This window comes from Coturnix japonica, chromosome 5, assembly GCF_001577835.2.
Source record: "Coturnix japonica isolate 7356 chromosome 5, Coturnix japonica 2.1, whole genome shotgun sequence".
In the NCBI taxonomy this organism is placed as follows: Eukaryota; Metazoa; Chordata; class Aves; order Galliformes; family Phasianidae; genus Coturnix; species Coturnix japonica.
This window is the reverse complement of record NC_029520.1, coordinates 1830890-1855782: the sequence shown is the minus strand read 5'-3', so window position 1 is coordinate 1855782 and position 24893 is coordinate 1830890. Positions and strand designations below refer to the sequence as shown.

At 37.1% G+C, this 24893-nt stretch overlaps 1 protein-coding gene across 4 annotated transcripts in view; it reads right to left on the bottom strand.

Annotated features, from left to right (window-relative positions):
- NELL1 (neural EGFL like 1) overlaps positions 1–24893 on the bottom strand; it is a 240310-nt gene that overhangs the window by 159866 nt on the left and 55551 nt on the right. For all 4 annotated transcript variants that reach the window (XM_032444974.1, XM_032444975.1, XM_032444976.1 and 1 more), the window contains exons 8-12: positions 24229–24363; positions 23281–23383; positions 20571–20644; positions 13494–13593; positions 5548–5676 (exon numbers count right to left, since the gene is read on the bottom strand). In XM_032444974.1, the coding sequence (XP_032300865.1) occupies positions 5548–5676; positions 13494–13593; positions 20571–20644; positions 23281–23383; positions 24229–24363 (541 nt within the window). The remainder of the gene's footprint in view (positions 1–5547; positions 5677–13493; positions 13594–20570; positions 20645–23280; positions 23384–24228; positions 24364–24893) is intronic.

Sequence of the window (24893 nt, the reverse complement as noted above, 5' to 3'; positions counted from 1 at the left end):
CCAAATGGGTAGGAATCTTGTCCATTATAAATCTCTTGTCCAATAGTAATGCACTGTTGAAAATCAAAAGTCATTGAGTTAACGTGATGCTGAGCTCAGCCAACAAGAATGAAGGGGGACACAGAAGTTTCTCATTAAGCCTGTAACTTAGCTCTGCCTTTTTACAGAAAGGAAAAAGACAGGAGTGAAAGACTAGTAATTTGGAAATGCTACTGTATGCAGTGAGTCACACTGCACTAATCAACTTAAGAATAACAAAAGATTAATTACATGTAATTAAGTGTATGTTAATTTTTTTTATTTATACCTAACCTTATAATTATGAACTCATATATAGAAGAACACACTAATCAAGAAAGATGTGATATGCAGTCAGAATGTAGCATCTACTTAAGTACAGACAATCTTCAATTTTCAGAATTAAATATTTAATGATTCACTGCACAGGTAGACAAGTGATCTAAAAAGGTAATAGAAGCTCCAAGTTAAAAAACAAAGCATGGATTTCTTGTAAGATTGAGTTTTTTTGTTTTGTTGTGGTTTTCTTCTCCCTCCCCCCAAAAAATAACACATATCTCTATCTTATCATTTCTTTCATATACATATATAACATAGAATCACAGAATGGCCTGGGTTGAAAAAGACCACAATGCTCATCTCATTTCAACCCCCCTGTTATGTGCAGGGTCACCAACCACCAACATCCAGCCTGGCCTTGAATGCCTCCAGGGATGGGGCATCCACAGCATCCTTGGGCAACCTGTTCCAGTGCATCACCACCCTCTAAGTGAAGAACTTTCTCCTAATATCTAATCTAAAACTCCCAACATACATATATACATAATATATGAAAATCGGTACGAAATACACACATATGTTTCCTAATTACTGATCTCAAAATTATTCTGGAGGAGATGGAATATTATGGATTAACTTGAACTCGCGCCAAAAAAGTTTGCATACAGCCTATTTCTATGGGTGTGCTTTATCACTACACTGAGCAATAACTATAACGGTACTATTTAGCTTACTGTAAAAGGAGAAACAACCTATAAGAAAAATAACATTGCATCATTCTCTATAGATTCTGCCAATAATTGTTAGAACACACCAGATTGGTGAAGATAAATTAACACAATAAAAGTAGAAACTATCAGTCCAGTGATACTCCTAGGAAGTTTTGTTGCCACTCAAGTAAGCTGAATAAGATTTTCTTGATGAATATTATCAAAATTATTCATCTTAATGTCATGTCCCCAAAACCTGTTAATCCAACAAGATGGTTGTAACTACAAACTGAGCAGGTTTTCTGCAAAGCACTTAGTCTTCAGATAATATTTCACAGCTTATGTGACATTTTTGAAAAGAGCAATAATGTGCAATAATTTCATAATGACAAATTAAGATAAAATGTTCCAGACAGAGGAGAGCAATGAGTGACTAAGTCTGAAGTTTCCCTCTGAATTAAAGTCACGAGGGATCCTAGCGAATGCTATCAGGACAAAAAATACAATAGTTCACACAAACTTTAAGGCGTTTATCTTGCTAACTCCTTATGCTGAAGTAACATCAGTGCAGTGACCATAAAAGAGCATATAAGAAAACTAACAATGCTGCTTGAATTAATCTCACAGAAATACATTCTTCAAAGATCTATGGTCACTAGCAGCTTAACCAGTAAAGAAAAAGGGGGATGGGGGGGAAGCAGTACCAGACATTCTCAACAGTACATCTGGCCTTAAAATTTTTTGGCATTTTTTAAGGGAAAGCAGCCTCATCCAAGATTTCTGTCCTCATCACCACCTAAAAGGCTGCTTCGGACACAGAAGTTTTCTTTATGTTCTTGTAAAATAGCTTTATATTCATCACACCAACAACTGGAAGATACCCTAGAGAGCGTGTCATCCTACTACAGCGTACAGGGAAATAAAATGCTACAACATAATACTGAGAGTATTCATCTTATAGGTTCACTTGAGTCAATGGATCCTTTTCTACATTATATCCATTATGACAAGAATGTTCTGGGGTGTCACTGGTGAAACTAGAAAGGAAAAAATACCGCTTTGTAGCATGACAGGACTTCTTGTGGCTACAGTATCACTTATACTAGATGCCTCCTGGGGTATGATTAGCTCTGCATGAAGCAAAGAATATTAATACTAATTTTGTTTGATGCACTCTTGTCAGAAAGAATAGACATGCATTTATCCTAACAGGGAGATTCAGCCCACTTAAGATTTAAGCAGCTCTAACAATGAATCAGAATCCAACCACAATTAGGTAATAATCACTTTTGTACCAGCATAACTTTGTAGGAAGAAAAAGGCTGTCAGAATATCAAGCTAGAAAGTAGTACATAACAAAACTGAAACAGGGAGGGAGAAAAGAAGTGTTTTTTGCTTTTTCTCTTCACTGGGAAACACATAGCAGAATCTCATCAAGTTCTCTTTAGAAGACACAGCTCTTTGTTTTTTAGCATCTAGAAGACAAGGATAGTTGTGCTAGTCACAAGCATAATTTTAATTGATTTGGCTTCATTTTCCTCATTTCATCTCTGACTCTTCATTTGCCAACACTTTCCCTTCTCTTTTCACTTTCTGGACAGTCCTGTTGATATTTGTGTAGTAGTCCCAGACTGTGAAGCAGTCTGGCTTTTCAAAAGTCTATTTGCTCATCTCCTCTACATCATTTATCATGTCAGGAAGAATCAATGTGACAGAGATTCAAATGGTGTGCCAAGAAGTCATAGCTGCATGTCATATCAGTTAGAGACTCTGGTTATCTGTGCAGTTACCAGAATTTATCCATGTGACTGAAGTAAAACACTGGTCTAACACTTGTGCTTAAGTATCTCATCTGTGGTTAAACCTCAGCCAAACTGGTCAGACATATTTCTATATATCGTTCTGCAAATGGCAAATGCTTTAATTACATCTCGGACGTACAAAACATGCAAACAGACCAAAAAAAAAAAAAAAAAAAAGAAACACTTTTCTGTTTTTAAATATATGTCTATAAAAGCAGATCTCTGCTTTCTGCTTTCATTCTCTACAAGCTTCATGCATTCATTTTTAGAAATGATCTCCCTTAAAAACACATTATTTCTAATAGTGAATAACTTTATCTGTACATTCTGACACAAAGAGCTGGTAACTGCTTTAAGAGTAGTCACTAGGAATGGACTATAAGAGCTTCACAGGGTTATTTTTGTAAGTTGTTTTACAAATAAATAAACAAAAGCAAAGCTATCTCAAATGCAATTTGTCAGGTACCTTGCAAGATCAAAATAATGCCCATAAGGTTCATCAATACACCAGAATAAAACTTAAGAGTAAGCAGGAACAACCGTAAATTAACACCATGCATTAGAGCTCATGCACACAAGTGTTCCAAGTTACAATGGCAGAAACAAGAAATCTGGAAAATATCAAGATCCAAAGCATTCTGAACTCAAGTGCCGCTACAGGAAGGCGTCTTAAGTACAAACTAGTTTAAACTCACTGTCTCGAAACTGTAATCTCACGTGCCTTTTAACTTTAAGTGCTTAAGAATGATGAAGGCAAAACCAGAACTACAGAAGATATCCTTGCTTCCACAAATATTTTGCATGGGTTTTACTTCTTGTTCAGGTGTTTCATGCATTCAGTTCTTACACGGTACACACAGAAATCCACTACTCCACTACACCAACAGATTCTGTCTTCAGATGTACATCTATGATCTCACTGATTTAAATAACAGTTTTACTAAGTCTTCAAGAACGTTATACAGCCAACTGTATGTAATTTCTTCCCAAAGCTCATTTTTCACCTAACCACTAACACTCCTAATGTACTGTCGACATCACCAAACTTACTTGACTCAAGGTTTTTAAACTTCTGCCATAGGGAAAAAAAGGAAAATAGACCATCTGCTGCTAGATTAATAAGAGCACTGGATATTGCTCGTACTTTAAAAGGAAAAAAAGAACAAGTACTCAGTTTCTCATTGTGGCTGACAAGGAGCCTTGAAATTGTCTGTTGTTTTCTGCACAGAACTTGTAGTACCCTCATATAACAGCTCTCATACTTTTTGTAGGAAAAAAAATATATGACAAATGGTCTCTCTGCTGCCTGCCTTCCAAAATAAATCTATCAATTGTTTTCACAGTTGTTGAAAGCACGTGTACAGGAGCATTCAAACTTCTCTTTGCAGACATATAATTGGAATAATACAAGTGTATAGTTGTAATTACAGGGTAAATAGACGGAGAGTATTCTAAGCAAAGACTCACCAGTGCTGAGGCAAAATGAATGCACACCACAAAAACTCCACACAGGAGAAACCTCCAGAAAGAAATGCTACCTTAATGGTGGTCAGCCTTTAAATGGTCAAGCTCTACCCCCTTCCAGGAGCACAACTGAATTACCTTCACCTGTGCTCCCACAGCTGACTCATCACTTGCCTCAGATGGTCAATCAGAGGTTCAGGCTGTGATCAACAGTTTCACTTACAGCAGAGAACTGAATAAATGCCACAAGATTTCTAAAAACAAGTTACCAAATAGCTTTGGTAGACTGTTTAATAGACTGTTTAAAGCAGTCCTATTCACTTAAGTACTTTTTATTAGTAGGATTATTTAAACCCAGTCCACGCACACCTCTTTTATCCTTTCATCCTGTCTTCCAATTCTTCATGTACTTTAAAAGCTCGTCAGAAGATGCCCATCCCATCACTAGTATCACTAGATGAAAAAACTAGGGAAATATTTTTTGTTTTACAAAGTAGTTTTGATACTTCCTATGATGGCCAAAAGATTAAATACTGTAGACTAACATACAAGAGCACTAAAAAAACCTTCTAGGCAAAAGCAGGAAGAAATGCACTGCAAGTTGATTCATCAATTCATTTTCTAGTATGTAGATCATTGCTAAAAATAATGGCAAGCAACGGAAAATGCAGAGGAACAAAAAGGAGAATAACGCCCCACTGCATCCTTCCCTGTGATGGAATAATACACCAACAGAAGTAGTTCAGCTACAGTCCTCTCAGAAACAGCGATCATCTGTATCATAGGAAGACCATTTCAGACCAGTAGCTGGTCCACAGAACTACACCCGGAAATACAACAGATCACCCTTTCTGTGTTCAAGTCTCCATATCCCTTCTTCATGATAACTTCTCTCATGATTGCCAGCAGAATACATAATACTTCATAAGTTTAATACATCTTATATAGATGTTACTCTCTAGGAAACATTTTACAGGGTAGGTTATAGCATTTGAAAAGTGGTGTTTTGGAAGCTGTCATGACAACATGACCATAGCATGCCAAAACAAGAATGCACCAATGAAGGAGAACAACAAATACTCTGAATAGTCCAGCACTAATTCCTCCTTTTTTGATCATCTCAAATTCACACATTCAAAAAGGACCCATTTTGAAAAGTGACATTCACTATCACAAAATTCAACTTTGCAATGGAATTAATTCTTCCACCATTTGTTTAATACTGTTTTTCTGACTATGTTATTAAGGGAGCAGATCTTTCAATATTTTTTTACCTTCACAATACGCGGAGTCCCCCTGGACAGAGAGATAACCATTCTTGCATTCACAAGTAGCCTTTGTGTTCCAGTTTTTACACTCAGAATTTTCACCGCATCTGTGACCTTCTGCACAGAAGTTATGGCCTGAAATACAAGGAACATGCAAATAGATATTAAAACATGCTTATTTCAGGTATTAAGGTTTAATATTTACATTCACTATATTAATCTCTTGAAAGCTTCAGCAAGCTATATGTTAGAAATTCACTCTATAATCAAATTTGGTACATGCAGGCTTTTTTGAGTCCTCGATCATTGTGTACTCAAGTAAAGCCTTTATTTCCTCTCTGAACATGTAGTTACCTGGCTGGCTTTGGTAAGGAAAAAAGACAACTTCAGACAGTAAAAAATTATGGCAATACATTAGTTTCTTACAGACTCTATGCACTTTATATACTTTTTTAACTGGCACCAAAATAATAATAATAATAATAATAATAATAATAATAATAATAATAATAATAATAATAATAATAATAATAATAATAATAATAATAATAACTTTGAACCAGCACACAGTATTAATGTGTTTAATTGTCATTTGTAGATATAGCAACTAAGAGCCTATATAACATATCAGTGTGTTACACTAGTCACTATAAAATACTGCATTTCAATTTAGCACAGATTACTATGACTGTGCTGGGACTTGAGTGACATAGCTGATCAACTTCAGGCAATGATAAACCAAGATAAAAAATGCACACAACTTTTTCCTTGAATCCCAACCTTTAAAAACAGATATCATTTTTCTCTATGTGTTTTCATTACAATAGCCCTTACATCACTTTCTGCACCAAAAAAAAAAACAAAAGAAAAATGATACTAGGCTCTCTTTAACTCAGTCTTTAATCACATGATCATTTCTTGGCAACTTTAATACTTGTAAGTAGCCAACAGGATGATCTACTGGTAAATTTTCATCACAAGTTTTAAGTCTCAGATCAACCATTCATTTCTAACAGGAATTTCTCCCAATAACAATTCCCTGTGTTGTATTCTTAAGAATCATTCACTATTCATTTACCACCTCTGCAATTCAACAGAACATACGATTTATCTAATTATCCATCCAGGATCCGCAGATGTACCTTTATTTAGTTACTTTTAAAGCCCACTCTAGAAAATCTGGTCTTGCATTAATTCCCTTATTATGGTCTGCATTAGAGATTAACAGTCTCAGTTTCTAGCCTGATTGTCCATTCAGAATGAGACTCTCTTGTTTTCAAGCTTCAAAACATAAATGAGCACACATGAGGAAGAAAGTAATGCTCCAGTTCTACGAATAAATTGTGTGAATATAGGCTCTAAGAAACTTTCTGCTGTTCTTCTCACACTAGGAATATATGATAATGGAACCTACTTTTCTAGATTGTGTTAGCTTTTAGTACTATAAAAGACCTATGAAACACCATTTCCTTTTTAAAGGTCTTCTGCCTTTTAGAAGTGTTAACCAAAAGAGGCTCAACCCAAGGCATTTCAAAAAAATTTGTTCTGCACCTCCATAAGCAGAAAGCAGCAAACCTTTTCTTTTAAGAGCACGTGTGGTGCTGTATGCTTTCAAGCTTTTACAAAACACATGTCATTTAAGGTTAACTAGCAAGAAAATGTGCATGACGGTATAGAATTGTAAGGGATCGCTCTGCCTCTGTCAGAGTACACATACCACTGAATCAGAGGTTCTTGCAAGTGCTTTTTTCCCCCCACTATGAAGACTCACATCTAACACTTCAAAAGAACTAACAGGCAGGAAGCAGTTTTGTATTTCTTAGACCTTGGTCTGCATTCTCTCCAGTGAAGGTTGTGAAGGCAAAGAAGGAACAAAATGCTATCTATTACTGGTAGCTTATATTGGGTCTGAGTGTTTGTCTTGCTTTTCTAACAAAAAAATAATAGCTACCTGTGTTATTCACACCTTCACATCCAACTCAATGACTAATTCAGGTAAACACTAAAATTCATTCATATTAAGCAAAAGTCTGGAAGAAGTCTAGGGCTGCTGTTTGGCTAATGCTATGCTTATACTCCTGACTAAGAAGCAAGGGCCATAAGCACTAACAGGACAGTCTATTGATGAGAGCAACTACTCACCCTCAAGCAAACAGAATGCAAAAGAACATGAACATCTGATATTTATGCGTTCCTGACTATGAAATTATCTACAAGGTTCCTTCATAATACCTAGACAAACGGCAAAACCACCTGATGATACTGCAGTAGTATCTCTGAATAACAAGCAGCCGTGGATGGCAGCCAGCAGAGGGCACGCACTGCAATTGCCCAGGTGAAAATAAATGAATTACTGAGACTTCAGAATACTCAGCCAAGTCTTATCTGAGACATTCAGCACCTCTCTAAATACAAGGCTTAAAATAGAACCATCACATGTGAGCAAGCAGGCAATTGGAGAGCATTTGACAGAAGCACAGAAAATCTTAAATAGTTCTGATAATCTAAGCTAATTTCAGGCCAACACAGATGATAATGCAAATGTGCATGAATTAAAAATAAAGATAAATGCATTCAGAAGAGATGTCAGAAATCGTTCCCCTCCCCCCGCACAAACAGTCATGAATGTTCACAACAGCCCTTCAAAACCATTTGAGATACTACCAACGAGGGAATTAAATATTGAAGAGCGTGTTTAGATTTTTTATGGGCACTATGACCTCTGTTCCTTGCCAAAATATTTCTAATAACATTAGTCTCTTCCTTATCAAGGCTGCAGAAATGTTTGCTCATATTTTCCTTAACAACATCATTCATATCTTTCCATCTGCAATATCTGACTGCAGAACTACCATCCCTAAATGTACCAAACCAAGTGTGAAAGAGGTCAATTTCCATGATGCCAGACATAAAACTATCACTCATGTACCATCAGAAATTGCACACTTTACTGCTCCCAAGTCAGATTATCTAAAATTAAACATTCATTCTATTTGGGGAACCCAAATGTTGCTCTCTTTTTTTTTTCTTCCAGGCTTCTCAATATCTTCACATTCCAATTCCCCAAATCTGCTTTTCTAAAGCAGCATGTTAAACTGTTCTGTTATGACATCAAGGTTCATTTGTCTTTTTAAGTACCAACTATATTTGATAACTTGGTTTAATTGCTGATCGAAGAACGCAAGAACTTACTAAAAAGTATGGCTGCAGCCAAACATACCCTACATACACATCCTCACAATGATGAACCTCCCAGCTCCAAGATTTCTGAGGGTTTCCTTGTAACATTTGTAATGCTTTCTACACTCCTTCCAGATCCTTTAGCTGTTCTCTTGAGAAACTGTAACCCCCCCTGCTTTCTTGCTGTTCAAGAAACTACCCTACAGCAATCCAGACTTTCACTGTTTCACACATCAGAGGCTTCTAAAAACAATGCTGATGATGCCTCCATTAATAGTATTAGCGATGTTTCAAAAGTTTAAGGTCATTTCACCCTCAGAATCTTTTAAATTCTTATGGTTTAGCCCCACAGTTACTATGTAAACATGTAAAGTAAAATCCGGGAAACACCTCATAGGAAGTCATAAAATATGCACTAACAATTATGTCCTTTCACGATCTGAATCGGCTTTTAAAACGAGTCATGAGCAATGAAGCACTTCGAACAGCAGTTTTTATGCCTTCAGAGTCTGAGGTCCCAGAACTCAGTGGTCTGACATAAAAGAGCGACTTCATAAATTCTTTCAAGCTGCTGTTTTGACTGCAGATCTTATTAAACGCTGTTTATTTCTGTGCATTAGAATAATTGTACTGCACATCCCAGCAAGATTCAAAATACTTTCCTTTCTCTTTTGCAAACAAAGGTCTTTTAAATCCCAAATACTGTTATAAATATGTATTACTTGCAATACGTAGTTAGCAACCTCCGTTAAATCTTCATTAAAAATAAAACCTTGAAATAACACGTACTTCACAGCAACACAAGAGAATTATTTGATTTCTGAAGAAGCAAAGCCCAAGCATGCTAGACAGAGAGAGATGGGGAGTATGTTAATTGAAGAGTATTCTCATGCTTTAAGTGAAATAATTGAAATTCCCTTAGCACAAAACAAAGCAGTACAAGTAAGGACAGCAGAAGCCACCATTTTTTAGATTATAATTCTGTTCCAGAAGAAAAATGCATCCTTCAGCTTATCGGTAGGATTCTCCACTTCCTGCTAAACCAATGTCAGCAGTCAATCCAAATCTACCAGCCAAAGCACAGGACAGCAAATAAACATTACTTTCTACAGGAAACCAGCTCTTGCTACTTCATTATTTCCTCACATCCTCTCATTTAGGGAGAGTCTGATGGAAGGAGCTATGGCTATTATTGAAGCTGTCCTAACATATCAAAATCATGAGCATAACAGAAAAAATCTCATGAAATTTACTTGAATCACTCATCAAAAGGAGAAAAAAAAAACACTCTTTAAAGATTATACACTGTCTTTGGTAAAAAGAAAAACAGCTGAAGGGAACAACAAAACTTTCATGACACTATTTTTTGTATTATGTTTGTCCCTGGCCCATAAAAATGTAATAGTCATGCTATAAGAAAGAAAAAATGAGTGATTTGCAAAAAAGAAGTAGTAAAAAAATACATTTTAGCACACAAATGTTTTTCAACATTTTGCAATTAACTTTCTGCAAGTCTGAAAAAGAGCTTAATAAACAGATAAATAGACAATATGGCTTTATGTGGAAGATCCATGATAAAACAATATGCAGTGCACATTATATTCATGGATAGATCCTATATAGGGATCTGTTGAGGCCTGTTTTTTATATTCAAGTACATTAAACCACCACAGCTGTCGTTGTATAGCAAAGTTCTTCCATTCTATGTCTACTTTGCTACATACATCAAACAATCGTTTTAAACACAGGCAGAATGTGACAGCTAGAGCAAGTTGGCCAGAACTGGCTCCCCAGAGAAGATATGGATGCCTCATCTCTAAAGGCATTCAAGGCCAGGCTGGATGGGGTTTTGGGCAGCCTGATCTAATGGTTGGCAACCCTGCCCATGGCATTCAATGATCAACAATGTCTCTTTTATCATAAGCCATTCTACAATTCTATGATTTTACTGGAATACAGAAATTTCAGCAGTCACATACTAGTGTTATAAACTAACATGTAGCAAACCTGAGGAAGAAAAGGTCTCATTCACCTGTTTTACTTTTCTAATCATTTACAAATAATGGCTACCTAGGATGCCCACCAACCATGTACACTACAGTTCTCAACTCAGTCTGTTGATTCATGATTTCCACCACCATAAATATCACAGTTTCTTACACTGGGTTTTTTGTATTTGTCTTGCATACTCTATTTTAAGCAGTTAGCTATTACTGTGGTAGATATTAGAGATCCCTGAAGAGTGCATAGTGTTACAACACAGCATCATGAAGTCACCATATTTCTGTTTCTTGTTTTCCTTTCTGCTGGCCTTCATTCTTTCATTAAACTGGAATTCCTTGGCTGCCATACTAGGAAAACAAAGTCTGCAAACCTACTGTTGCCCAAACTTTGTTCAGCAAAGGCATTTTAAAACTCTACAGAACATGAAATTCAGCAAAAGCTTTCCACTTTCCAACAGTTGAATACTTAAGAAAGCAAAGCCTGATACAAAGAAAGAAATGATACAAAACAAAATCTGTCAATAGTGCGTACTAATAAACTTTGTACAGAATTAAAGATCTAATTTAATATCACTCGTAAAGATTTATTAATCACCCTGTTGTCTGCTCCAGCTAAATGCAAATAAAAAGTATTATCTCTGTCATCACACACACAAAGTAGAATCTACACATTATCTGCAAATGGCCTAAACAGCGCTCACTGCTAATTGCTCTATTTGCCACTGTATTTCTTCCTCACTACTTTTTCTTGGGCAGTAAAAGATGAACACTGCCTCTTAAGGAAGTAATTATTCCAAAACAGAGTGGCTTTCCATTCTTTCTCAACTCTGGCCTGTTTGCCATATCAGAGCACACTTGTTTGTATGAAAAAACCATGCCAAAAAAATTAATAGTCCTATATACATACATACACACAAACATATATGTGTTCTACATACAATAATATTATTTACTATTAATTTGGATCACATGGGACAGAGGCAAAAAACGTCAAGCATGTATTCTAACTCAAGATACATATATATTTAAAAAAAAAGACTTAGGAGTGCCAACTCCAATTTATTGCTTTATAAAGTTGACAAAACTAATCATAATCTTTATGCATAATTTGGAAAAGAATTTGAATTAGCCAAAATGAAATGAGAAAAAAAAAAAAAATGAATTGCTTTAGTAGTCAGCTAAAGCAGAACAGACATGGAAGTTTGATGTATCGTTTTGAAAGCACTGTCTATCAGACTTCATAAGAAGCAGAAGTACAATTCCTTCCTCTGCCTCTGGAGACCATCCCACAAGTATAGACATTCATGTTAATTAATAAATAATAGAAACCAGTTTGGGGATGAATATCTAAAAGGAGTACCTATCATTAGCAATAATGCAGAACTGAATAATTCTAGAACTTATCTTTCATCAACTTTGAAGCTTTCAGATTTCTAGTGCTTTCTAAACTAATGAAGCTAATTTTTTCAGTGCTACACTACATCAAACTGGGCCATCTGTTAAGAAGCGTCATTAAGATACCGAGCCCTCTAAGGGACAGAGAAGTAACATTTAGTGCTTGCTTAAGTAGTTACAGATGTTTCTAGAAAGTGCATTAAAAAATTAATGTGTATATTCTTAGTCCATCATCCAGCAAACCATCTCAGATGTGCTGACCCCTGCAACCACACGCATATGCTTGTAAGTTCAAGGCCTTAGTAAATATTTAACTATGCACGTTTATTAATTATTTTTTACAGGCTAAGGGACGGATTCAGAACTCCTCCATTGGCAGTTATATGGCTCCCTGGAGGAATTCACATGCAGGTAAGAAGTAGTCCAGCAGACCTTGCGATAACCGTCTAAGCCTGGAAATATTTCACCTTCACTAGGCAAGCCTCTTCCTTGAACATTCCTGATGTGCATTGCTAAGTCCTGCTCTGAGAGACCAGACCCCCTTAAGCTTATCCAAGTCTCAGTGCCATAGGAGAGATATGGAACAAAAGTAGCATAAGATAATTATTCCTTGGATATGGCCATAATACCTTACACCCAATAGGTCATTGCTCACAACAGATCTGAAGAAGAAAAGTTATTTGAGTTCTCTAACCTTGTGAAACTCATATGTTCCTTATTTAAGGGAACTTCCTCAGTGAAGACGTTAGCTACAGCTTGTTCAGTCTGAAGTAGCATGCAACCAGGATTCACAAGAAATGAAAGAGAACAATGAAAGGAAACCTATGTCTCAACACCCCTCATAGAAAAGAAGAAAACTGCCATTCTGCACTCTAGGGTTATTTTTCCATTTTGATTTCATAATTGTCCAGCTCATCTAATAAATGAATCCTGAGAGAGTTCAGAACCAAATCAGCCTCAAAGCACGCATCAAACTCAAATATTATCGTCATTCTAAAATAGAAAGAGCTTAAAGTGTCACCCCCCAAAAGCTTATAGCCCTGCACATTCAGCAAAGTAGCAAGTTCAAGCAACACAAAATACCTCTTGTTTAAATCATTTCTTTCTAATGGGAACTAGAGATATCAGACCTTTTCTTCCCCAGCCCTTCCTTTTCTTCTTCTCCCTCTCTAACAGCAATTACAGCCATATATCTGATAAATCTTGTACCTAAATGAATATCACCACAATCTAGCATTACGTGAAGGTTAATTACAGACTCAAGTTTATAGAAGTACCCAATATATCATTAGAAAGGAATCGTCCCTTAGAACGTATCCCCCAGTTGAATCAGCAACACATACTCCTTCAAAGTACACATAGTTTCTGGCTTACCTCTGCAAACACTGCAACATTGGTTCTCTGGAAGAACATGATCATTTTCTGAGCAGTTCAGTGGTGGACAAGTCTCTGTTACCTTTACCAGAACTCCATTCTGAAAAATAAATGATAGTTTAAAAAGAAAAGTTTGAAAAATGACATCAGTGAAAAGACACACAATGGAAAGGATCATAATGCTCCATCTACCAATTCTGGCAAACTCCAGTAACAACAGCAAATTAGCAGTGAGCAAGCTATAGATTTTTTATTATTAAGTATAACAAAATCTAAAGCAGTTGAACGTTTTTTTGCACACAACTGAAAGAGAAAAAAAAAAGATACATAAGGAATCAAAGGAATTAAAGAACTTCACTGTAGGTTTTTGTAAGAAAGCTTTATGAAAGTCTGCGTTCTGCTTCTCTTAGTTCATAGTCTGAATGCTCACTGCTAAGTTCTACTTGAGCACTCAGCAGATAGAGAACCAACATTTTCGCATCGTGTAGTCCTCTGCTGTGTCCAGTTAAAAGGGCTGTTCTTTGGAAGTACTAATCACACCAGAAAAAGACTAGAACCTCCACTAAGAAAGCTGACAGCCTACTATATTGCCAATGCATATTTTAATATGAATTTAGCCCTCTCCTCCCAAAAGATTTTTCATGCTGCCTCATATAGCATAACAAAAAGATGGTTAAAAAATAACAAACCACAAAGATTATGTAAAATATTACCTAAACGTATCTAGGGCTAGGGAAGCAGAGAAAAGCATATAAGACAAAATATGTTACTGAAGACAGCAATCTCAGTCTGAGGGTTAGATACGTGTCTTTGAACAAATCACTGGCAGCATCTATTTGTCCATTTAGTACGAAGCAAGGAACTCGTGCTTGCCAGAAGCTTGCTTTCCCATCTACAAGGCACTGTGCAATACCATGCTGAAGGACTAACTCAGGTGTCAGTGCAGACAAAAGTCCTTGCTGTTAATTAACCTCATCAACAAGTCCACACTGGTTCAGCTGCGTCTCATCAGACTCCAGATCCTGCACAGTTACGCAAATGAAAATGCCTACTGGATCTACAAGGTGCAAACAAAGCACGAAGTGCTCAGCAGCTCCAGGAAACACAGGGAGTGACCATTCTACTGACACTGCTAGTGACTGTTTCAGAAACTGCAATCTTAAGTAAGGTCAAGCTGTCTTTTCCTGCTTTCAAAGCTGTCCTTGCTGCAAGCGCATAACTTGCTGTCAAGAAATAGAAACAAAAACAGACATTCATTTTGTTGTTTTGTTTTATCTTATTTTGTGTTTTTTTATTTAAAGAAAAAGCCTAACAATTCCCTACACTATCACACAGCACACATCAGCAGAGCAAGTGCCTGCACAAGCAGAGAAGTTAATGGAAATATTACATTCCTGCTCTGACATCCATAAGCGAAAAGGAAGAATGCCTCATGGTTTCTCATGCAACTGCAGTAACAAAGATGATAAAAGAATCAGGCATGGTGAGCCATCATTTACTGTCATGTTATCAAACTACCAGCTGGATAAAGCTCTTGCTATAACTCATCGCTTATTAAATCTCAGATAAGACAATTGCAAAAGGGGTACAGCAAGTCATCATATGAACAAGAAGCGTTGACTGATGATCAATCTAATCAAATGGATGGCAAGAGATAAAGAAATTGTTAAAGTCAAATAAGCTAACGGGATAAATCAAGAAGCTATTAAAAAATTCAAATCAAAATCACACTGTCTTAATCAGAAGGAGATTAAAAAAAAAAAAGATTTCTCTTAACTCAATTATCATTAAGACTTTATTTCCCTAAAGATTCCAATTTGCTGCAAAATCTGCTTCTTGGGAAAAGAAACATCATTCAGAAGCTTCAAAATAATAAAAAACTTCTCATATTGAGTATTCTTTGGGTTATAATCAATTCGGCATAAGCTAGTACACATCCAATTACAAGAATTGTCATCATTAGATTTCAGATTTTATTGACTCATAAGTAAGGGTAGTTCACATTTCAGGCTGCCTTAGGAAAACGACTGACTTTTTATGCTCAGTTCACATACATAGACACACAATCCGAATGGACATAGATATCAAAAACACCTCATTTTTTCCCTGGAATGACTAGGTCAAAAGCTTCAGCTGTGGCATACAATCTACAAAGAATGAGATCTGGGATTAAACATTTACAAGATAATTAAGTTTCCTTAATTACAAAGCTAAGTACATTAAGTAAAAAGAACTGAGTGTAAGCCGAATCAGTGACAAGCAATGGAAATTTGAACTATGGACAGCTCATGTCAGATGGTTAACTTCAAAAAATAATAGTCTAGGTTACTTTGGTTGTTATCCCTTTTATTACTGATAAGCCTTTCAGTTCCAAACAGAGATCTCAGTTAACACTATAGGTAGGACATTATTCCTTACTTTCACGAAAAACTTAAAAGTCAAGCTTTTGGAAAGTTAACAGAGCCTTATCTATCTCTCTAGAAATCATGTGGCACTCTGACTCCCCACTCTAGCAACAGTTAATAACATATTGATGGTTGGACTGGATGATCTTGTAGGTCTTTTTCAGCCTTGGTGATGATTCTGTGATCTTCTTGTACATCAGCCAGTTATGAATAGTAATGAAATCATTCACAGATATCAAGCCAGGCTTTAGCTGATCAGCAGTAAACTCCCAATCCAACAGAAGTTACAGATTTCTCTCTATTGTCTTCAAATGAGCCACATTCTGAAATCCACAAACTAGAATAAACATTGAATGCACTCATGCATTCAGTTTTCTGAATCACAGACATGCTTGCATTTTCCACAGGGACCTCAACAGGCTGGAGAATGCAACTGGAACCTGAGCAGCAACTGCAAAGTCCTGCATCTGAGAAGGAACAGACCCAGTGCTCAGCTTATGTATAAGCGACATTATTTCTGACAGGTTCTTGGTGATACCAGACAGAGTATTCACAAGTAAGCCAAGAGCCATATACAGAAAGAAGAACTGAACTTACCCAACTGGTGGAGGGGGAATCTGTGTGGCATTCCCTTTAGGAAGCAGCCTACATCCAAGAGAAGTTCTCCCTTCAGTGTCTGGTCTTCATATGACTGCTGGTGGCTTCACCCCAGGTCCACCCCTCCTGATGGCATGGGGAGCACAGGTGCAAACAATGTTCCTGTGCTCCCTGTGCCAGTCACACCCCTTCACCAGGTGCTCAATCACCAGTGCAAGCTGTGGCCTAACAGTTCCCTACACCCAGGCACCAGTATGTGCATATCCAGAACACACAGCTGGAAAGCAGATTAGGCAGAAAAGGACCTGGGTGGTCCCAGTGGGCACCAAGTGAAACACAAGCCAATCACATGCCTGCTCTACACAGAAGGCTAACATTAGGGAAAGCAGTGCTAGCAGGTGAGAAGAGGTGATTCTCTGCTTAGCACTAGTGAGACCATACCTAGAATATGGTGTTCAGTTGAAGGCTCCCCAGTGCACAAGAGAGGTTAGACATTGGTCCATATGGATCCATCAGTATTATTTTATTAGATGACAAATCTAAGTCTAAAGCCTCATTAGCTTAAATTGGTTCTTATGCAAGAAATAAAACTGTACCTTCAAGTAAAAATTGAAGCATGAAATCTTAACTTTAACTACTTGACATCAATGCACCTACAAATACATTCTCCTTTACAGCCAAAAGAGCTGCTCCTCAAGACTTTTTCCCCCTCAGCATTTTTAAGTCACTCTACATTAATAAACTGACAGCTGACCTGTGCCTCCAACTGTACGTCTTTCATGGATCAACAGCTTTTGAGACTTGAAATCTTGTTTTTCAAGTCTGGAAATTGAACCACACACAGTACCTTTTTTTGTTGGGTTTTTTTGTTGGTTTTTTTTTTTTTTGGAGCCATTTCCCTAAGCACAAAGCTCTGTCTTTTAGTCATACAAGTGGCAAAAAGCAGCAAAAAAACTCCTCACCTTATCCACCAGAAGGCCTGTACTGAATAGAAAGTGATCACTTTTGCTTTAAGTTTGACTTGTCATCACTCAAACTTTATCTAGCAAGCATTGCTAATTGAGGCAGTAAATAAGCAGGTGTTTCACTTGAGGTCGTGCTTGAGATACAGTGAATGAACTTCCTGTCAACAGGTGCTGCTAGAAGCAGGGGGAGGCATTCACTTAAATATTCTCTAGAGTCAGAATGACAAAGTTTGCCAGCAAGGTCTGACATCACCTAGAAACACAGCTGTGGTTAAACCCTCCCCCCTTTTTTTTTGTTCTGGAGGCTCATTTTTTCATATCTCAGTATCACATTAATATATTCAGTTTCAAATACTTATAATACTCTTCATCTTCATTCAGATGTAAGTAATGCAAACTGCAACATTACTACAATGAACACTGACATACCCATTTCCTTTAACAGGATGTAAAATGCAAAAGCTCTTCTCTTTTTTTTTCCCATCCTTCTTAATATGAGAAATATTTTATGGTCAGTGTGTGCTTTCTATCTTCACAAATGTATTATCATACTTGTAATAATGAGTATTATACTCTTATTTATAGCATAGAGGAGTTCCACAGAGGTAGTTCAAATCACTTTGTTCTCACTTTAATGTGAAAATCCTCCCATTCTCCTCATCTTATTGCCCACAGTCACTTTCCCTCCTAGATATACAGTCTAAGTCACATTATAAAAGGACCTTGCCCTCACATTTGTATATACACTGAGCACCCCCACACAGACAAACCCTAACAACGGCAGAATAATTTTGCATAAGCTGCTTTCACATCTACAACCCGTTATTGTCCACTTCCATTAGCAAACAAAATTACTGCTCCGTGCAGTCAAGCACAGAAATAACCAGGTCATTGTAATTTTTTCCAATAACTGCTCTAACACGCTGATCTATTAATAACACATGTACGTTTCCCCTGTATCACCTTCCCTTCCATAAATTCAACAATACATAAAAATCAAAAACAGTTGAAAATTACATGTGGGAGCAAATGTGTTTAAAATAGCCATGCCTCTCCTAAGTAGTAAATCACACTACAGTCACAGACATACTCTAGTTACAAAAAGTGCATGTCTCAGCAGAGAAATGGGCTTTTAGTAACAATCTACTACTGAACATGGAAAAGGATCTCCTAAAGTAAGTCCTGCCACATTTGCATACCATGTTCAGTACTCGCATATTCATTAACATTTCTTGTTATGAATGTTTTCATCTAACACAGCCTCCCTTTCCTTACATTCTCAAACACCAACGGCAGTTTATAGAGTCATAGAATGGTTTGGTTTGGTTTGGTTTATCATTATCTAGCTCCAGCCACCCCTGCTATAGGTGGGAACACCTCCCACTAGAGACCAGATTGCCCAAATCTGTATCCAGTCAGGCCCTGAATGCCTCCAGGGAGAGGGCACCCACAACTCCTCTGGACAACAAGTTCCAATGTTTCACCATCCACACAGTAACAAATATCTTCCTAATATCTAGTCTAAATCTACCCTCTTCCAGGGCTCTTTTTTGGCCCTCCTCTGGACCTGCTTCAACAACTCTCCTTCTTATGTTTGGGGCTCCAGAACTGGATGCAGTGCTCTAGGTGGAATCTCATGAGAGTGGAGTAGAGCCAGAGTCATTTTCCTTGATCTGCTCATCACACTTCTCCCTCACCCAGGACACAGCCTGTCCTTCTGGGCTGCAAGAGCTTGTCGCCTGCTCATGTTGGGTCTTTTCATCAATCGATACTCCCAAATCCTCCTCCTCAAGGCTGCTCTCAAACCATTCTCCAACCATTCTCCAACCAAGGGACTGCTCTGACCCAGGTGCAGGACACTGCAGTTGGCCTTGTTGAACTTCATGAGTTTGACACATGCGCACCTCTCAAGCCTGTCCAGGTCCCTCTTCTTGATAACATCCCTTCCCTCTAGCATGTCAATTGCACCACTCAGCTTGCTGTCATCTAGAAACCTTCTGCATGTGTACTCAATCCCACTGTCCCACAAAGGTCTTATTTAACACCAGACCCAGCACCAATTCGTGAGGAACACCACTCATCACCGGTCTCCACTTGAACACTGAACCATCTACCACAACTCTGAGTGCAAGCATCCAGTGAGTGATCCATTCATCCATCAGATCCAGGTAGATGACACTAGTTGTTTTTCCTTTATCCATCGTTGCTACAGCTCCACTATAACAGGCCATCACGTTTATCAGGCATGACCTGGCCTTGGTGAAGCCAAGTTAGTTACCACTAATCACCTCATCTTTATATTCCTTGTGCCTTAATAGGGCCTTCAGGAGGATCTGCTCCATAATCTTGCCACACAGAGAGGTGAAAATGACTGGTCTGTAGTTCCCTGGATCTTCTTTTCTCCTCTTGTAAATGGAGTTATGTTTCCCCTTTTTCTATCAGTGGGAACTTCACCAGACTGCCATGAACTTGGCAAATTCATCTGTCAGTTCCCTCAGAACTCTCCCATAGTTCTCCTTGTGCCCTCTCCTTCTCCATCTCTCTCCTTGTGCACCTACAAGTTCTTTAGATGGTCTCAAACCTGATCCTCACTTACAACAGGAAGATTTTCCTTCTCCAAGTTCCTCTGTCTTATGCAGCTCTACATCCCTACTTACCTAAGAGTTACAAACTTGACAGAGAAAGATGTTAGCCCAATCCTTCATAATTTACCTTAATTAGTAGTAGGGCATGATCAATAGTTTAAGTAACACTAGAGCAAATTTAGAATAATTCAAACAATAAAAGCCAAGTTGCTACAAACTTTAACACATGTGGCTTAAATTTGCAACTGGCTCAACACGCTACTTCCTCTTTGTCAGCCTTATAAAATCAAGACATAAAAGAGGAGACATCCCTCCAAGTCACTTCACACATCCTTACTACACTGCAAAGGTCATATTCCTGCCTTGTTTACATGTCTATGGCTTTCATCATCTTCAAGGTCACCTTCTCAAGACAATGAACATCACATTTACATGAAGAAAGTCTTAAAAAATACATTAACTTATCGTTACATTTGGACATCACACATTTAAAAGCTAGGGAAAGTTTCTACAGCTTAAACTTACTTGACATTCCCTGCAGCTCTTGGCTAATACTCGTTGGCCTTCTGCTAGCACTTTGCCTCCGTAGATACACTTTGCTGTAATTTGGTAGAAGAAGGTGAGGGATTAAAAACGTATAAATAAAATCAGCATTTAAGTAATAAAAAGCAAAAGTATAACACTAATCAAGACCGGTCAAACTGAAATATAAATACATTAAAAAAACAATACATTTTGTTCTCATCAGAAGTCAGTATGATACGTAAAATGAATGTATTAGTAGTTATTAAGAGCAACTCATTTTAAGAGCAGATTTCCTCAACCGAAGAGGAATAAGAGCATACGAACAAATAATAGAGCCCAGTTCATTAGTATTCATTAGAAAATATTCTCATTACTGACACTTAGACAGTTACTATATACGTTACTAGAAGCCTTCATTACTGGTTTCAAGAAAACTGAGACATTTATTAGTGTGTATCAAGAGAGTATATAAGCACAGATTTCAATTAAACCTTCAAATTATTTTTGCAGGCACAAAGGCAGACTCTTCAACTTACTGGCTCACTGGCAAATGGATTTGATGTACCAGAATGACTACTGAATGGGGGCTCTGTTAAAGACTAACAGCTCTGGAAACAAACCGAAAGTTTAGATTATGAGCTTTCCTCATCCAATGAAAAATCACCTAGCTTAGTTTAGACTTACCACCACTATGAAGAACACAAACTCAAGCAAAGCCACAGCAGCCAACAGCTTGGTCAAGTATTACCATAACCGCTCACAGTAGTCTTGAAACTGAATGTCTAAATTTCAGTTCCATAAAAGGACAATAAATAAACTAAACAACTGGTCTATTATTATTTTTTGCAGATCAGGTATCCATCATAAAGACACTCTGCATTACTAACAATTCAATGCTGAACATTGATAATACGACTTTTCTTGCAGTGTTCCAGCTATCTCTATTCTTGACCAGTAACTGACTGGCCAATTACACTAAAAGGGAAGCAAAAAGATGCACTGTAAGCGATCAAAAATTTAAACATTTCTGAGTTGCAGCAAAAGCACTATGAAAGTGGAAGCATTCAAAGCACTCAAATCTCAGAATATAAACCACAGATCCACTTCTCTCGTAAGCAACTGCAGGTGTGCACACAAATTTAACAGGTGATGCCAACAGGCAGTTTTCCACAACAGTAATTATCACAGCCAATTTGATTACCTTTAACACCTTAAAACTAAAGAAATCCTAGGTCAACCATAATTTTCGCACATAAATGTGCTTCTAAGGAAATTTATGCGCCTGAGTTGTGATCTCACAAGGCAAAGCTTCAGATCAGGAAGTTTCATTTATGTTAGTAATTCAAGTAAATATTTTAGGGAGACAATGAATTAAAGAACTTTTCAGTTTTCTTCTATTTTTATCCTAACATGACTGCTTTTAAGCAAAAAGAAAGAAAGGAATTGGACACACCTGACAGCAAGTCAAGTTAAACCATGACTGAGAAAAATGATGAGATTTTCAACACAATTATAGTCTTTTGTCAGAGAGTAATCTAAAGCCAACGCAAGATGGCAGGGATCAAAACAGAACCACCTCGTTTTTTAAAACCCTTAACATATCAGACACTAGAGCTGCTTTGTTAGTTAACCCACAGCTGAGACAGGAAACTTCAATAATCCAGCCATTCAATAATCCCTAGAGACAGTAAATTACAAGTGATGATTCTATCAGAGCTAAATAAGAAAAGCTTAGAGAAATTAACACCTGTGGTGCAGCCCCTTGGAAATCTCTTGCAATTACTGCTACATACCCAAAAGCAACTGACTGTGGCCCTAGTATATCATTCTGTCAAGGAGCTGGCATTTGCAATCAATTTCAATCAACCTCCATACATCTCTTCCCACTGACTGACAAGCTGAGTTCTTGTCAGAATAACGAGTCAAGTTTGTGCCAATCACTGACAAAAGACAAGTTTGATTGTTCATCTTTCCATTACAAATACCAGGAGCAGTTTTTCATGGGGATATAAGCTGAATCTACAATTTGGTGCCTAGCAATTCCTTCGTGTCCAAATTTAACTGTTGCACGTACACGAGTGTCAGCAAACGAAAGGCAAAACTGGCAACAGTACTCAGGTAAAGTTCCCACATATAAACTGTCTTTGTCCCTTATAGTACCATTAAAGCATTGACTATTTCTTCCAAGAGTGTTACTTACAGCTTTCATTTCCAGAAGACTAACAAGACTATCTACAAAATGAACTACTTTCCTTTTCACCAACATCTTTTGAAATGAGCAAAAACAATCACTGTACACAGGGACGTTCACTCAGGATCTGAAATTCTATTATGTTTAATGAAAACATTCCAAATTGAAATAAAAGACAAAAAGATAACACCCAAGTTTAGTACTTTTCACTAGGAGAAGTTTAGACCAAAGGTTTCATCAGCAGGAGGTACAAGCTGAAGCAAAGAATTCTTTTTATTACTGTTTTTCCCAAGCAAGAAGAATACTTTTACACTGACTAAACATAGCAAGCCAATCTTAAAAGTTTCCTATGCTTATTCACCTAGAAGAAAATTACTGAGAAAATCGCATTCACCTCTGTGACTCACCTTATCTGAATTATCAGGAGGTATTAAAGTCCCTGTAAAATGCATCTGCTTTTAGGACAAGTTTATCTGCTTGACAGAGGGTGGAAGAAAAATATTTTTATGATCTACTTACCCCTGCATACTTTACAGCACTGGTTATCTACATGCACTGGGAGAGCATCAGGAGGACAATCAAGAGGGGGACAGGACATCCTTCGGCATTCCACAACTCCACTCTACAAACATGTTTTTAAGATGAAATTCAACCACTGCAATTAGTGAAGATTACATACTAAATAGATAATGCAGAAAAGTACTTTGGTAAATGAAATTGGCACTGTGTGTTATACAGTCATCTTTCATTAACAAGTTTAGTCCACTCCAGCTACAGATTTGAATCCAAAGCCATCTGAAGATGAACCATCCCTGTGTAGGTACCTATTACTGGTTTTACTCTGCTTTCCCTCAGTAAAACACATCAAGAAAACATAAGCTCATCTCTACAACAACAAAAGCACCACTCTCTGTAAGCTGTGCAAATCATCTCTGAGATTTTTAACAATCAGTTTTCTATTTCCTTGAACAAACATGGACTCTCTTCAGATATTTATCAAATAATTTCAACAAGACAAGATTTACATATTAATATTCTTCTGTTCCTTAGTTCTTCGTAGTGATAAACACCGAAAACAAGATCTGCATGTTGTTACCATTCAAGATGCAACTAAGCATCTATGAATACTATTAAGATAATGCCTCCGTTTAAAAAAATCTACTGTGAAAACAATTCAAAATCAAATATAAACAATGTTTGCATTCACCCCAAAACCATGAAGTCCTCACAAATATAATGAAAACAAATAAGACATGATTGTCAAGGGAAAGAAGATCTTATCTTTAAAGCTTCTACATAAGGTACGTCAGATTTGCACTTATTTATTTTTATTATTTCCCTCCCTATTGTTCATTCTGCCACCAGATGCATGCTAAAAACATAACAATCCTTAGAATCCACATTATGTATTCAAGGATCATTTTCACATTTCAAGTCCTTCTTCTTCAAGTCCTTAGAAATTCTTACTTTGCACGTGCAGTTCCTGCAGTGATCATCTTCAACCCACGAGTCTTTGTCTCTATAGATCAATCCATTTGCTTGACAAGTCTTCTCACAGTGACAGTCTTCCAATCGACTCAGTCTCGTTTCTGCATAATTTAGCTACAAATGAAATTAACTTGATGAGATTTCTTCACTTCAAACACATGGTTTTTAAAAACCAAATGTTAAAATGTTATATTTATTTTTATCTGAGCCAAATTTAACAACATTTCAAACTCTGAACCAAGATGTCATCAGGTAACAAATAACCCAACTCTGACTTTGATGGAGCTATGTGAGAGAACTAACAGCTTATGAGATACACAACTGTCTCTTGTACTGTAATGAACCCCACTAAGATCTCCTTAAGCACTACCAAATGTGCATAAGCTACAATTGATTTTAAATCAAATTTCTTAATTACTCATCAATTTTGTTTACAAATCATAAATCACGACAGCTAGGAAACTGACTTTTCTAATTACTTCCACCTCTTCATTGTCAGCATCAGCTAGACTAATGCTCTCTGACTCATAGAGAGGTCGTAACTTTATAATGGTAAGATTTACATCATTTTAATGCAGAGTAGTATTCCTAGACTGATCCATGGACAAATCCTGCTCTTGGAAAAAAACCTGGATTTGTGGATT